A 15,423-nucleotide genomic window follows, 5' to 3' on the forward strand; every position below is an offset into this window, starting at 1 on the left:
AAAAAAAAAAAAAAGAAAGAAAGCAAGAATCGATGACCAGGAGGTTAAGGACGGTTGTCCCCCAAAATGTCATAATTTCTTGCCCAGTTCCTGAAGCTGAGCAAGTTTTCGGACCTGGGGCCAGTTAACTGAAGAGGTACCTATTTCTCCAGGGTGAAGAACCCCAAAGAAACACATCAATTATGTACTATAATGATTCTCCCAGTCCTTCCCTAAAGAAGAAGACTGTCTACTGGAGAAAAGGGACAATTCAGGACTATTGGATAGAGGTCTGGTTGACATCCTAGAGACCTAAAGTGTCATCATGGCTCTCTTGTTAGAGTAAAGGCAATATGGGAACTAGATAATAAATGGAGTCCTGGCCAAATATGGCTCCCTGAATTATGGAGCTACTCAATAGTCATTTCTCTAAATTTGTGATTAGAATTGACATACCTAGCAGTTGGGTCTTTGGCCTCTGCAATAAGAGCTATTATAATGGGGAAACCTCTAAAACGGTCTCCAACCCACCCATCCACAATAATAAATCAGTAACAATAATGTTCAATCCCAGGGGGAACAGTGGAGATCAGTGCCAGCTGTAAAGATGTCAGGATTCAAAGATGGTGGTTCCTATCACAGCTCTGTTTAATTAAACCGTCTGGTCCCTGTAGAAACTCATGGATCCTGGTGGATAACAGTGCACAAATGTAAGCTCAACCAAATAGCAGCCCCAATTGTAGCTGCTGTACCTAATCTGATATTTTTGCCAGATCAGATTAATGTGGTCTCAAGTATGTGGTATGTAGCCATTGATTTGACAAATGTGTCCTTTTCTATCCTAATCAAGAATCAGAAATAGTTCACATCAACATGGAAGAGACAAGTTTTGCCCCACTTATGTTACATGACATCAGTTTGATCAGACAGGGCATACTAGAAGTGGTTAGTACACTGAAGGCCTTGGTAGGTCGCGTGCAAACCAGAGGGTGGGAAATAAACTCTGTAAAGATTCAGAGGTCCAGTGATCAGAGGCATGTTGGGATATCCTCTAAAATATTAAAAAAAAAAATTGCTGCATCTTGCATCCCCTTACTCAAAGAAGAAAGCGCAATCCCTGGGAAGCCTCTTCAGGTTCTGGAGATAACACATTCCATCTAATACTGCCCTGGCCCATATACCAGGTGACAACTTCAAATAAGATTTGGAGCCATGTGACCTGGCAGATGCCAGGGTGGTGGAGATGACACTGGTGGGAAACGAAACGCTGTTAAGTTTATGGCAAAACCCAATGGGACGATCACAATACAAACACTTGGGATTTTGAAGGAAGAACATGCTAGCTGTAGCAGAAAATTATATGCCTTTCGAAAACAGCTTCTAGTGTGCTTCTGGGCCATGGAGGAGATGGGAAACTTGACCAGGGGATGCCAAGTGACTATGCCTCTATAACTTTCCATCATTAGCTGGGTTCTTTCAGACACACCACATCATAAAGTCAGATGGGCCCACCACCTGTTCATCTTCATAAGATGGAAATGTATTACATGCTTCATATTTGGCTATGGGAAAAAAAAAATGGAAATGTTATACCTGGGATCAAGCCCAAGCAGAATCACGTTAACATGGAAGAGACAAGAATATACATTTACAAATAAGCTGCATGGGCAGGCAACCCAGAACCCCATGTTACCCACTATAGTTCCAACAGCGTCCTTCACTCAGCTCATACCTGTGGCCATATTGGAACATGGGGGAGGGTCCAGCTGAAGCAGGCAGAAAAAGCCCAAGTTTGGTTTACAGGTTGGTCATCTCAGTATGTGAGTGCAAGCCAAAAACTGATGGCAACTGAAATAGAGCCACTCTCAGGTGACTCTGATGGCAGTGTCAAGGGAAATCTTCCCAATTGGCAGATAGTAAAGTGATTGCCCAATTTGTGTGAAAGGAGAAGTGGCTCAAAGTGAGACTATATATGGACTCATGGGCAGTGGCAAATGGCCAGATGGTCAGAGTCTTAGAAGGAAAAAGGCTGGAGGATTGGATATAACAAAGTCTGGAGTAGAGGTACATGCTTGGATATGCGGGAGAGAGCCCCAAGTGTGAAGATCTTTGCTTCACATGTCAATGCCCACTGAACAGCATCCACCGTGGAAGAGACCAAGTAGACAAAACAACTTGGCTGGTTTATGTCAGCCAGCTATTGACCATCTTGGAACTGGCACAAGGAACACATGAATGGACTGGCCATAGTGGCAGAAATGGAGGCTATGCAATGGCCCAGCAGCATGGACTCCCAACTTAGGCCAATTTAACAACTACTGTCTCTAAATCTTCAACTATACATTGGTAGAGACCAACACTGATCTCCTAACATTACACTGTTTCTCCAGACTAGTTGGCCACTTGATAGCAAGTTGACAACATTGGGCTTCTTTTATCCTAGAAGGGCCAGTGATTTGTTCTCATGTGAAGAGACTTACTTTTTCTGGGTAAGGATTTGACTTTCCTGTCTTCAGAGCCTCAGTCAGTATCACTACCTGGGGGCTTACAGGTGCTTGATACTTGTGGGTTGCTCTGACCAACATAGATTCCTCCAATAAGCTGAATATCCATTCCAAGCTGTCCTGCTACAACTCTTAATCTTGAAAGTAAATAATTTGCTTATGCAATCCAACTAATGTAACAATAACCAGTACTTGTCCACTATAGGGTTTTACTAGTAGAACCAGCTAGGAGGTTACTGCAGTATAGAATGTAAGAAATGATGGCTTGGATTAAGCTGGTGGTAGAGCAGAGAGGAGGAGGTCACAAAGAAATTTCTCCTCTATCCAGGTATCTTAGCTGTGACTTCGGAAGTAACAGCAACCAAAGTAAGCTAGTTTAAATAGGAAAGGCTATTCATTACAAGGACAAAGGGGTAGCTCATAGAATCTAAGGATTATGGCAGGCACCTGTGTCTCAGGTAGGTTCTAAAACTGGGGCCTACAGACACTGGGTTGCTCTCTCAGCTCATCTGCATTGTTTGCAGGTTGAAGATGCTCACTAGAAAGCTCCTAACCTTTAGGTCCATTCACTTAAACAGAAATTAATTTTTGTTCCAAGCCAGATTTCCATGGGGAGACTCTGATGGCCCAGCCTGGGTCAGGTGTCCACTGTTTGTAAGATACGGATGACTGAGAAGTTCCTGTAAAAAGGGGGAGGGAGAGATGGACAGCCCTGTAGTAGTCCACGACCCCGAGGACTTCACAAACTAGTTCTATGGGTTCAATTCAAACTGAGATAACATGAGGCAACAACAGTCTCAGAGTTATCTGGGACAATCCTGTTTCAGGAGTGTTACCTGAAATAGTATGGTTGTACAATACAATACCTACAGGGATCTAGAACCTGTCTTGAGTTAGGTTTTCCTGTGTGTTTAGACATGAGTATTGATAGACAAAAAAATGAAAACAATTTTATTTTGTAGGCCACAAAGCCCACATCTATTAGTTTTAAAAATGTGTCTTTTGAGAGGTGGGCTGTTCCAGACAGTTTCATGCCCCCTAAGTCCTCCATTCCAGCCCGGTCTCTTTGTTAACTAACCCGAGGCATCTCTGAACGTGTGGCCACTTAGTGATTGTTTGCTAAGTTTCTAGTAGTTACACTGCAGTATCTTCCATATTAACTTCCAACATTTATTTAGTGCTTACTCTGTGCCAGGCACAGCTCTGATTTTATGTGTATCAGCCAGGTGCCATGGCTCAAGTCTGTAATCCTAGCACTTTAGAAGGCTGAGAGAGGAGGATCGCTTGAGGCCAGGAGTTCGAGACCAGCCTGAGCAAGAGCAAGACCCTGTCTCTACTAAAAAGAGAGCACACCTGCAGTCCCAGCTACTTGGGAGTCTGAGGCAGGAGGATTGCTGGAGCCCAGGAGATTGAGGTTGCAGTGAGCTAGGCTGATGCCACTGCACTCTACCTGGGGTGACAGAGCGATACTGTCTCCAAAAAAAAAAAAAAAAAAGATGCTTTACAACTGGAAGAGAAACTAAAGAAGTTAACCATGCACATTTTGAAGGTTTCATTTTTCAATAAAATTTCAGTTTTTTTCATGGTAAGATTAGTCCCCTCCCCCTCCCTTTTTTTACTGACCAAGCATTCTGTGTTCTAGAATGACTGAGGTTGGACTTGGTTAATGAGGCAAGGCTAATGTCCGAGAACCTCTTCACTGCCCTTACCTGTACAGGACATATACCTGTATATGACATATGTTATTTTCTTCCAGTAATGTTGAGACATGTACTTAGTAGTATTATAATTTCCCTAATTTTGATATTGAGAAGACAAACTCAGAGAGGTTGGGTTGCCTAATTGAAAACCTAATACTCCTAAATAAGCAAGATAAGAGTAGTCACCTGTGCTAGCTTTTAACAGGCAGGCAACAATGTTTACTGAACGAGTAACAATGGCTAAACATTAAAGAGTGTCAGCCAGAGTAACTCCTTAGATTTAAATCACATTTTCTGGCCTAACGGGTCAAAAACAGGAAGAGCTTTCACCAGAGCTTTCACCACTGCATCCGTTTACTGCGTTGGGGCTCTCTAGTAAAATTTCAGGAAAATTTTGGAACTTTTAAGAGTATACTAAAAAGTTTATCATTTGTCGTTTACAATCACTAAAACCATAAAAGAACATTTTGCAAGGAAATGGAAAATGAAAAAAATTAAGAATAAAGCACAATCCTATTTCCAGAAAGATATATTAAAAGTATTTTTTAAAGTTTTTGTAATTATTAAAATGATGGCATAACATTCTGTGACACTGCACTCACTGTACGTTAACTTTTTATAAACAGTTGGAAGATATCTGTGCCCCAGCACGCCACACCAAGTGAAGGTCAAACACTCTACTGACACCTTTTTTAAATTCCTTTTTGTAGAAAATCCTTTCGTATGGGTTAAAGGATCGATTGTACGTTATTTTATGGGATTAAGAATAATCTGAACCCAGAGAAGCGGAGGAAGACAAGCCTCCACGTTTCAAGTCACTTCTCCCTCCAAGAAGCGCAGAGGGCAGGCGTCGGTCAAGGCCAAGGGCGGCAGCTCTGGGCCTGATCACCCAGCCCCCAGCAGCAGAGGCCGAGCTGAGCGCGACGCCCCTAACCGATGAAAACTGCCTCCCACCGAACGGCTTCCTGGGAGCAGCCAGCTGGTGAGGGCGTACGGAAACAGACGTGTGGGAGGAGTGGGGGCAGATCCCAAGCGTAAAGGAACCGCAGGCAGCTTCCACCTCCAACTCCCGCCCGAGCAACACCTGCCGAGACACCTCGCCGGGCCGCGGAGACAGGGCGCAAGATGGCGGCGCGTCACGTGAGTAACGCGGTGACGCAGGACGGCGGCCCGCGCGGAGGCACCGCCTTAACTTCACCCCCCACGCACACTTACACTCAGTTTTGCCCCCCTCCCCTCCCCCGCCCCCGGCCTGGTGATCATGCCGCCACTGGCGGCCCTGACTGCCGAGGAAACGGTAGCCTAGGACAGTTGGCTGTTAAGTGACACTGATTCTCCCCGCCCCGCCTGACCCTCGAGAAGGAGGGACGTCCCCCGCCGCGTGAGGGGGTGGGGAAGTGGGTAGTGAATTCGGATCCACCTGGGAGGGGGGAGTGGAAGTTCCCGCCCCGGACAGCGGCGAGGCGGCAGCCACAGGTAAGTGGGGGGCGGGGGTGGGACATGCCCCGTGGCCCCGGCAGAGGAGGGCGCGGGAACGCGGCGCGGACGGGGACGCCGCGTTGGGTCACGCGCCGGGTGGGGGTCGCGCGCGGTCGGCGGCGGTGGGGGAGGGGCACGGAGCGCGCGCGGCGGAAGGAGGAGGGGCTGCCGCTGTGCCCTGGCCGAGCGCGCTTCCGGTCCTGGCGCACTCTCTCTCTTTTTTCAGTCGTTCGTGTCCTCCCTCCGGTCGGCCCCAAATAAAAATACAATCGGAACCTTCCCACCGCGAGGTGGCTCTAGCCTCTGAAGCCGCCCCTCCGCTGTCGAAGGTCTCGGGGTTGGGACCGGAGCCGAGGGGAGGGCAGCGTGGCCTTGGCCTTGGCGCGAAGACCGCTGAGCGGGGCCCGGGGCCGGTTAACTCTGCGGGACGGTCCACGGAGCGCATTGGGCGCCTCGGTGCCAGGCCGGGCTACCCTGGAGGACAGAGACAGCCCTTACCCTTGTGGAGCTCGCAGTCTAGTGGAGCTACAGACAGTACGGGAATCACACAGACACAAAACCACCGCAGAGGTGCGAGAGATAGGCGAGGAACTGTGTCGTATGGCAGGTTTTCACCGGGCTGGGAATGACTAAAGGTCGTCTGTTTCCCCCTGGGCGGGTAATGCAACCGAGGAAACCTCTCTTTCTCCTGTATCGTAAAACAAAGCCTGATATTTCTCACCTTGAGCTGCGCCGTGGAGCGTGCAGCTTAATCGCTTTAACGTTGTAGATTTAGATAATGTCTGGTTTCGTTAGCTTTTGAAGAGCACTAGGCTAGTAATAGTTTTTGAGAGTCCTTAACGCTTCAGAGGCTGTTTCAGTTTAGATCTGGCAGGCATCTTTGTCAAACTGGCCTCAACTATGACAAGAGTTTGTACAGTATTTATGTTTGCAAAATGCATTTTATCCTGAGAATTTTGTTGCCAACAGAAATAAGTTTTATCAAAATGCGATTTTTATAGGCTTTATAACGTACAGTTACCTGTCTCAGCTAGAATCAATACTGTTGTCCTAAAGTTGAAAGCGTTAGCTCTGTAATATTTGTAGTTACCCTGTACTCGCTTCGGCAGCACATATGCTAAAATTGGAACGATACAGAGAAGATTAGCATGGCCCCTGTCCAAGGATGACACGCAATATTATTTTTTTTAATGTAAAAAAATAAAAATAAAAATTTGTTGTTATTCTTTAGGGTTTTGTTTGGTCTGTGATTTATCTGTGCAGTACTACTATGTCGCCAGTAGGTGGCACTCCCGTCTAACTCTAATGTAGAGTTATTTGCAAGTTTTCTTCTGCTTGCATTACCCCATTTCTAAAGCTGGGGTGAGGTAATTGTCTAAAGGTATTTCTTTAACCATTGTTCTGTCAATTTAAGTAGATAAACCCAAGTAAACACATTGATTTATTCCCCAATAATAAATGTGCAAGGTATTAGTGCTGTACTGGGAACAGGATGTGGTCTTTGTCTCCCTAGAGCATACACTCTGGTGGGGAGACAGAGAAACAGGCCATTAGAATACTGTGCTAAGTGCAACGAGAAGAGGTGGGACCATGTGCTGGGAGGATACAGCCAGGGCTTCTAGACCAGTCTGGGGGAGTCATGAAAGTTTGCCTGGAAGAATAACTCATAGAAATAGACCACATGAACAGGAAGGGGAATAGTGTTTCTGGCAGAGGGAATGGCATATATGAAAGCCAGAAGGGGAGAAAAAGCAAGGCAGGCATGTTTAAGGATCTGAAAGAGATTCAGGGTGACTAATCCGGAATAATTTGGAGGAGAGATAATGAGTTCAGTTGTGGAAATGTTGAGCAAGATACTGCCTGTTCTGCTTACCATAGTTCAGCATTCTCTACAGGTGAGGAACTAAGACCCTCTTCATTCATCAGATAAGAATGCTATACTGTAGCATTTGTTGGTATTTACTACATTAGGGTCTTTGGGCACTGAGCATACATTCCCATGATACAGATCCTATCTTCAGGGGGCTTAAAATTGGGGGAAACAGACATGCCAATAAACATACTCAGTGTTAAGTAACCTCATCAGAAATATGTGCAAGGAGGCCGGGCACAGTGGCTCACGCTTGTAATCCCAGCACTTTGGGAGGCTGAGGCAGGAGGATCATTTGAAGCCAGGAGTTTGAGATCAACTTGGGCAATGTAGCGGGACCACATCTCTACAAAAAATAAAAAAAATAGCCAGGCATGGTGGTGTAATCCTGTAATCCCAGCTACTTGGGAGGCTGAGGCAGGAGGATCACTTAGCCCAGGAGTTCAAGGCTACAGTGAGCTACGATCGAGCCACTCTATTCTAGGATAGACGACAGAGTAAGACCCCATCTCTAATAAAAAAAAGAAAAGAAATACACGCAAGTCACAGTGAAAGCATTAGAGGGACCTGGAGCAGAGACATCATGTGAGGGTATTCCTAGAAGAGGGCCAATATGGAATAAAAGAACAGAGAATTTGGATTAAAACAGTTGTGGCTTTAGGTCTTGCATTTACATCTCACTGTGAGATCCACAGTAAATGACAATGTTTTTGAGCCTCAATTTATACTTCTCTAAAATAGAGAATCCCAAGAGATGATATATTAAAGAGCTCTTAGTTTAGTGCCAGGCATAATATTCTTTTCTTTGCAAGTTTTCTTGAAAGTTTCTTGCCTTCCCTCACAGCCTTCCCTTCCCTGTGTCAGCAAGATCTCAGCCTGCTAGGATTTCTCAGTTCCCCAAATTTATTCCCATTGATGGTACTTTAAAAGCTGTGTTTCACTGCCCCCTTGTGATTCTGCCCAACATGGGGTTGTCTCATGTTCTTATAGCTGCTGCCTGGGGCTTGCTTTATTTTTGCAGAAAATGCTTTTTTGTTTTGTTTTTTGAGACAGAGTCTTGCTCTGTCACCTGGGGCTAGAGTACCATGGCGTGGGCCTAGCTCACAGCAACTTCAAACTCCTGGATTCAAGCAATCCTGCTGTCTCAGCCTCCCAAGCAATTGGGACTACAGGTGAGCACCATCACACCCACCTAATTTTTTTCTATTTTTAGTAGAGATGGGGTCTCGCTCTTGCTCAGGCTGGTCTTGAACTCCTGAGCTCAAAAGATCCTGCCCCCTCAGCCTTCCAGAGTGCTAGGATTACAGGCATGAGCCACTGCACCTGGCCAGAGAATGCATTTATATACAAAATTTATACTGTGTTGAACTAGTTTTTAACAGATTGTTACTCTTGACCTCAATTTTAGGAATAATAACTAAAAAAAAGTGAGCAAATAAAGGTTATACTTTGATAACATCAGTAAAACAGGAAGTATGTACTCTGTTTATAATGAGATGAAACTATAAAGCTGTTTTTATTTTGGAAAAAAGGGCTTGATTTGGTTAGTCGATTCTTTATAAAATAATAGAAAATACGTTATCTTCTTTTCTATAGGAAAAGTGGTTATAATTATTGTCCAAAACGTTATTTGTTGACTGTAGTGGCTTTTTTTTTTTTTTAAGTGGAGTTTAATTTTTTCTCCCAGGCTGGTCATGAACTCCTGGCCTCAAGCGATTTTCCACTTCCAGCCTACTGAGTAGCTAGTACTACAGGCATGCACCATAACACTTAGCTAATTTTTAAATTTTTTGTGGAGCCCAGGTCTTGCTGTTGCACAAGCTGGTCTTAAACTCCTGGCCTCAAGTGTTCCTCCTGCCTCAGCCTCCCAAAGTGCTGGAATTACAGGTGTGAGCCAGTGCACCCTGCCTAAATATGTTTTTATTTAAAACCTAGAAAATATTTGTGATAAATAGAAACAGGATACAAAATGTGAGGATACAAATATGTATATATAGTACAGTTATGGCTTTTTAAAAAGGTGTGGAAATAAACTGGGCGTGGTGGTGCACACCTGTAGTCTCAGTTACTTAGAAGGCTGAGGCGACAGGACCACTTGAGGCCAGGAGTTTGAGGGTGCCACTGCAGTCTAGCCTGGGTGACACAGCGAGACTCCATCTCTTAAAAAGAAAAAAAAATTTAAGAAAAAAAAAAAGACTGAAAAGAAATTAGGCAGTATTGTGATTAAGATTTTTCATCCTTATTTTCTTTCCACATATCTTTTCCACATTGTAAGAAAAAGGCTAGGCTGGGTGCAGTGGCTCATGCCTGTAATCCCAGCACTTTAGGAGACTGGGGCAGGAGGATCACTTGAGCCCAGGAGTTTAAGACCAGCCTGGGCAACATAGTGAGACACTGTCGCTACAAAAATTATTTTAAAAAGTTAGCCAAGCGTGGTGGCGTGAGCCTGTAGTTCCAGCTATTGGAGAGGCCGAGGCAGGAGGATCAGTTGAGCCCAGGAATTCAAAGTTACAGTGAGCTATGATTGCACCACTGCACTTCAGCCGAGGGGAATCAGAGTGAGACCCTTTCTCTAAAATGCATAAATAAACAAAAGAAAAAGGTTAATGATATATTTGAGGGAAGAAAATTAAAACCACTTTATGTGTGAGGTGACTTTATGCCGTCTTTTCAGTGACTAAAAAAATAGCTTCAATCCAGATGTTAAAAATGAATTTCTGTAGACTGTTTCTTAAGAGCAAAAAATAAAATAATGAGTTTCTGTTTTCTGATTTCAAAGAAAAAGGACTTAAACTTCACAGTTAAGTCAGTGATGCTAAGGGACAGGTGTCTATTTGCACCCGCCCCCCCGCCACCTTTTATTTTTTTAATTGTGGTAAAATACACATAACACAGAACTGACCATCTTAACCATTTTTAAATGTATAGTTCAGTAGTGTTAAGTACATTCACATTATTGGGCAATCAATCTCCAGAATTTTTTTATGCCCATTAAACAACTCTCCATTTCCTCCTCCTACTGGCCCCTGGAAACTACCATTCTATTTTCTGTTTCTATGAATTTGACTACTCTAAGATACCTCATGTAAGTAGAATCATACACTTTTTGTCTTTTCATGAATGGCTTATCACTTAGCGTTCATTAATATGGTGAAAGTTCATCCATGCTGTATTATGCGACAGGATTTTATTCCTTTTTAAAGCTGAATAGTATTCCATTGTATGTATATCTTCTATTTTATTTATCCATTTATCCACTGATCAATATTTGGGTTGTTCTGCCTTTTGGCTATTGTGAATAATAATGCTACTATAAACATGGATATACAAATATCTCTTCTTTTTGAGACCCAACTTTTAATTCTTTTGAATATATATGACCACAAAGTGAAATTGTTGGATCATTTAGTAATTCTGTTTTTAATTGTTTTGAGAAACTGCCATACTGTTTTCCATAGCAACTGTGCCATATTACATTCCCACAGCAATGTCCGGGGGGGGGGTTCCAGTTTCTCTACATCCTTGCCAACACTTACTTTCTGTTTCATGTTAGCTTTTTTTTTTTTTTTTTTTTGAGGCAGGTTCTCTCTCTGTTGCCCAGGCTAGAGTGCAGTGGCATCATAGCTAGGATTACAGGCATGAGCCACCACACCCAGCCCCTGTTATTGCCATTCTGATGGGTGTGAAGTGGTATTTCATTGTGGTTTTCATTTTCCCTAATGATTAATAATACTGAATCTCTTTTCATATGCTTATTGGCCAGCCTTGTCTTTGCATGTAACCATGAAAACCCTAAATTCTACCCAAATCTTTTGCTAGTCTCTTTGTTAGTGGTTTTCCCTCCGTTTGTCATATTTGATCTGTCATAACCCATTTATTCTCATTCTTAACCAGCCTACATATTCTTGAGTTGTCTGGAATGTTTAGCTCTTTAGAACCTCCTTAGGTATAGTTTTGTTTATTTGTTCTACTTTTACTCAATAAATTCTCTATATAAAATTGTATGTACAATTAGAAATCGTTCCCTAGACTGGAGAAAGGAATGTGTATGTCCATGGACAGGAAAGCTGTCATATTTCTTGAGTGGGATAACATTTGAAAATTTAGTCACAATAATTTATGTACATATGTGCCTTTTATTAAGTTTAAACGTGTTCTTGTGGATCAAAATTCAGAAAAGAATATGTAAGGAAAAGTCTCTTTTCTATCTGTATCCCATAGCTACGAGGTCTCTTCCATAGAGGCAACCAAATGATCAATTTTTACATGACTGTATAGTATACTATAACTATTTTGCAGTTTTTATTTTAACTGACTTTTTTTCTCTTACAGTTGATTATGGAAGATTCCCACAAGAATAACACTTCAGAGACAGCACCTCAGCCTGGTTCAGCAGTTCAGGGAACCCATATTTCTCATATTGCTCAACAGGTAAGGCAGGGACCAGTCAAAATCTTGAGCTAGTTAGGAATATTTTGTATGCAGATTAAGCTGTTGGTTCAGATCTCTTTTTACTAATGTTCAAACAAAGAACCAAGGATAAAAGACTGTGTAAAATGTTAAAATATAAGGAGGGAAGTTGGGTTTGATTAAAGTATCTTGTCAAGACTGTTGGTTTTATTTTCTTTTATACTAAGTATATAGTCATCCCTCAGTATCTTCGAGGGATTGGGTCCAGAACCTCCCTCAGATACCAAAATCTGCAGTGCTTAAGTCTCTGATAAAAGATGGCTGAGTATTTGTATATAACCTATGCACATCTTACCATATACTTTAGGTCATTTCTAGATTACTTATAATACCTAACATAATGTAAATGCTATGTAAATAGTTGTTATACTGTATTGTTAGGGAACAATGACAAGAAAAAAGTCTGTACATGTTCAGTACAGACACAATTTTTTTTCCAAATACTTTTGATCCACAGTTGGTTGAGTCAATGTATGTGAAACCCATGGCTGCAGAACCCACAAATACAGAGGCCTCATTATATTTAGAGTTGGTTTGTTAAAACTTAGAGAAGTAAGTTTCATTTTACATGGTGCACAATTATTTAGATTTTTTTCCATACTAATTTTGTTGCTACATCAGAAAAAAGTGAAAAATTATTTGGCTTTTTGAGCTAACTTGAAATAGAGACTAATAGTTTCAGAAGGTGAAACATCTTCATTACAATAGCTTTATTTTGGATATATAGGAAATATTTTTGCTTAACTGGGAAATAGGTATCTTCATTAGAGGAATTTACCTAAACTGACAGGCATGTGTATTGTAGAACTGATGATAGATTTTTTTATGTCAAACTGTGTAATCCATGAACCTGACCCCGTTCAAATAAAACCGACAATGTTTGTTGCTAGTGATAAGATTTGAACTTTCAAGCAAAAATTAGAATTTTGGAAAACTTGTATTCACCATCATGAACTTGACAGCTTCGCAATACTTATAGACTTTTTAGTTACAAAACTGTCTTACAAAATCATGCATGGGTGTGAGAACCATTCAAAGTGCAAGATAGACTAGTGGATTTTATAGACACAAAATTTTTTATATATACAAAGTTCAGATTGTACATAGCAAATAACCCTTGCGAAATTACAACTTTGCTGTTGTGTCAAAGAATATCTAGTTGTCTGAAAAGGATGTTAAAATGCTATATATCTTTTCTAACTACATATCTGTGTGAGGTCATATTTTCTTCCCGTACCTCAACCAGAACAACATATGATAGCATATTTAATGTAGATTTAATCAGATAAGACATTAAGGAGATTTGCAGAAATGTAAAACATTGCCATTCCTCTAATTTGTTTTGGAAATTATATTAATGGAAATATTTATGTTAACATGTAATGGATTTGTGATTATTTTAGAATGAACTGTTAAATATTTTTTAAAGTTTTGTTTTAATTTCAAATATGATATGTATCAATAGATATAATCAACATAAGTAAACATTTTGTGGGGTCCTTAATAATTTTTAGGAATATTTAAAGGTCTTGTGACCAAAAGGTTTAAGAACCAGTGACCCAAAGGGTTAATCCTTCAAGATTGATGATGCATTCTTCTCTATTACTTGTTTATCTCTGTGAAGAATAACACTATCCTTTGATGGTGCTGGAAAAACAAGGTGGAGTTGTCCTGTGGTTATCTTTCTGTTAATAGAGCCCTTTACAGAAATGTTTAATTCAGTTGGCTTACTTATATATTCTAATTATTTTGGTTAGACGTGAATGTTTTCAAGTGTCCTTAGAAGCATATTTACGGTGAGGTAGAATAAGTACATTTCCAGGTGGTAATTCATTTTATAGTGGTTTGTAAAAATAATTTTAGTAACTTTATATCCAAAGTCTGTGGCTTGACTACTTTATTAGACTCTAAATTCTGTAAGGAAACAGTGTCTAACACAGTAATTGAGTATAAGCTGGGGATATAGCAGTGAACAAAAGTCTCAGCTCTTATGTAACTTACATTCAAATTTTGAGGAGACAGGTAACAAAATATATCAGTTGGTAATACCTGCTATGGAAACAAACAAAACAGGGTAGGAGGGATAGGGAGTTGGTGGTTGGGACAGGGAGACTTGCCGTTTTTATACAAGGTAGTCGGAGAAGTCCTATCTGAGGAAACACTTGTTCAATTATATGGGTCAACAACTGTCAAACTCTCACGCTGATATGTGCTTGACATGCTCAAGGAACAGCAAGGTGGCCAGTGTGGTGGGAGAGGGACAAATGAGCCGGAGTGATAGACGATGAGGCAGAGAGGGTTGGGAGGGGAGGGGAGAGTGCCAGATAATGTAGGCCTTGTATGCCATTGTAAGATTTTTGTGTTTTGTTATGTTTTTTTTTAGAGATAGGGTCTTCCTCTGTTGCCCAGGCTGGAGTGCAGTGGTACCATCATAGCTCACTATAGCCTCGAACTCGTGGGCTCAAGCAATCCTCCTGCCTGAGCCTGTCGAGTAGCTGGGATTACAGGTACATGCCACTGTGTCCGGCTTATTTTTGAATTTTTTGTAGAGACAGAGTCTTACTACATTGCCCAGGCTGGTCTCAAACTCCTGACCTTGGAGATCCTCCTGCCTCAGGCTCCCAAAGCACTGTAATCACAATCATGAGCCACTGCACCCAGCCATTTTTATGTTTTAATCTGGGAACCTTTAGAGTATTTTGAGTAAAAACATCATCTGACATATTTTAAAGGAATCACTCAGGCTGCTTTATGGAGTAGAAGCAGTAAAACCAGTTAGGACGTGTTATAGTCACATACATGAGAGACAGTGGCTTGGACCAAGGTGGTAGCAGTGGTGGTAGTGAGATAAAGTTAGATTCTGGATGTAGATTGGTTGTAAAAGCAGTAGTGTTTGCTTTGGGATTGGATGTGGAGTTTTAGAGAAAGGAGTAAAGATTGACTCCACAGCTTTTGGATTGAGTAACTGTAAGAGTGGAGTTGCCATTTATTGAGATGGAATGTGTTTTTCTTTCATTTTTGAGGGGGTTGTTGGAAATCAGGAATTTGGTTTTTAGGTATGTTAAGTTTATAGTACTATATGTATTAGTTTTTTGTGCTGCAAAACAAATGACCACTAACTTAATAGCTTAAAATAATACACTTATTATCTCATAGTTTTTGTGGGGTGAGACACATTTTAGCTAGGTTCTCTGCTTCAGGGTCTCACACCAGGCTGCAGTCAAGGTGTTGGCTAGGGCTGGGTTCTTATCTGGAGGCTAGACTAGAGAAGAATCCACTTCCAAGCTCACCAAGGTTGTTGGCAAAATTCTTTTTTTTTGAAACAGAGTCTCACTGTGTTGCCCAGGCTAGAGTGCCGTGGCGTCATCCTAGCTCACAGCAACCTCAAACTCCTGGGCTCAAGCAATCCTTCTGCCTCAGC

At 41.8% G+C, this 15,423-nt stretch overlaps 1 protein-coding gene across 2 annotated transcripts in view; it reads left to right on the forward strand.

Moving 5' to 3' along the window:
* Positions 1-5,380: 5,380 nt before the first annotated feature.
* The window catches only part of ATF1 (activating transcription factor 1), an 80,105-nt gene continuing 70,062 nt past the window's right edge, over positions 5,381-15,423 (forward strand). The window contains exons 1-2 of one of the 2 annotated variants that reach the window (XM_012651036.1): positions 5,381-5,659; positions 11,865-11,963. In XM_012651036.1, the coding sequence (XP_012506490.1) occupies positions 11,871-11,963 (93 nt within the window). In that variant the 5' untranslated portion in view covers positions 5,381-5,659; positions 11,865-11,870. Of the gene's footprint in view, positions 5,660-11,864; positions 11,964-15,423 lie in introns of those variants that run through there. The other variant, XM_012651043.1, reaches the window with a different exon arrangement.

The sequence above is a fragment of the Propithecus coquereli genome, unplaced genomic scaffold, assembly GCF_000956105.1.
Source record: "Propithecus coquereli isolate 6110/MARCELLA unplaced genomic scaffold, Pcoq_1.0 Scaffold111, whole genome shotgun sequence".
NCBI lineage: Eukaryota > Metazoa > Chordata > Mammalia > Primates > Indriidae > Propithecus > Propithecus coquereli.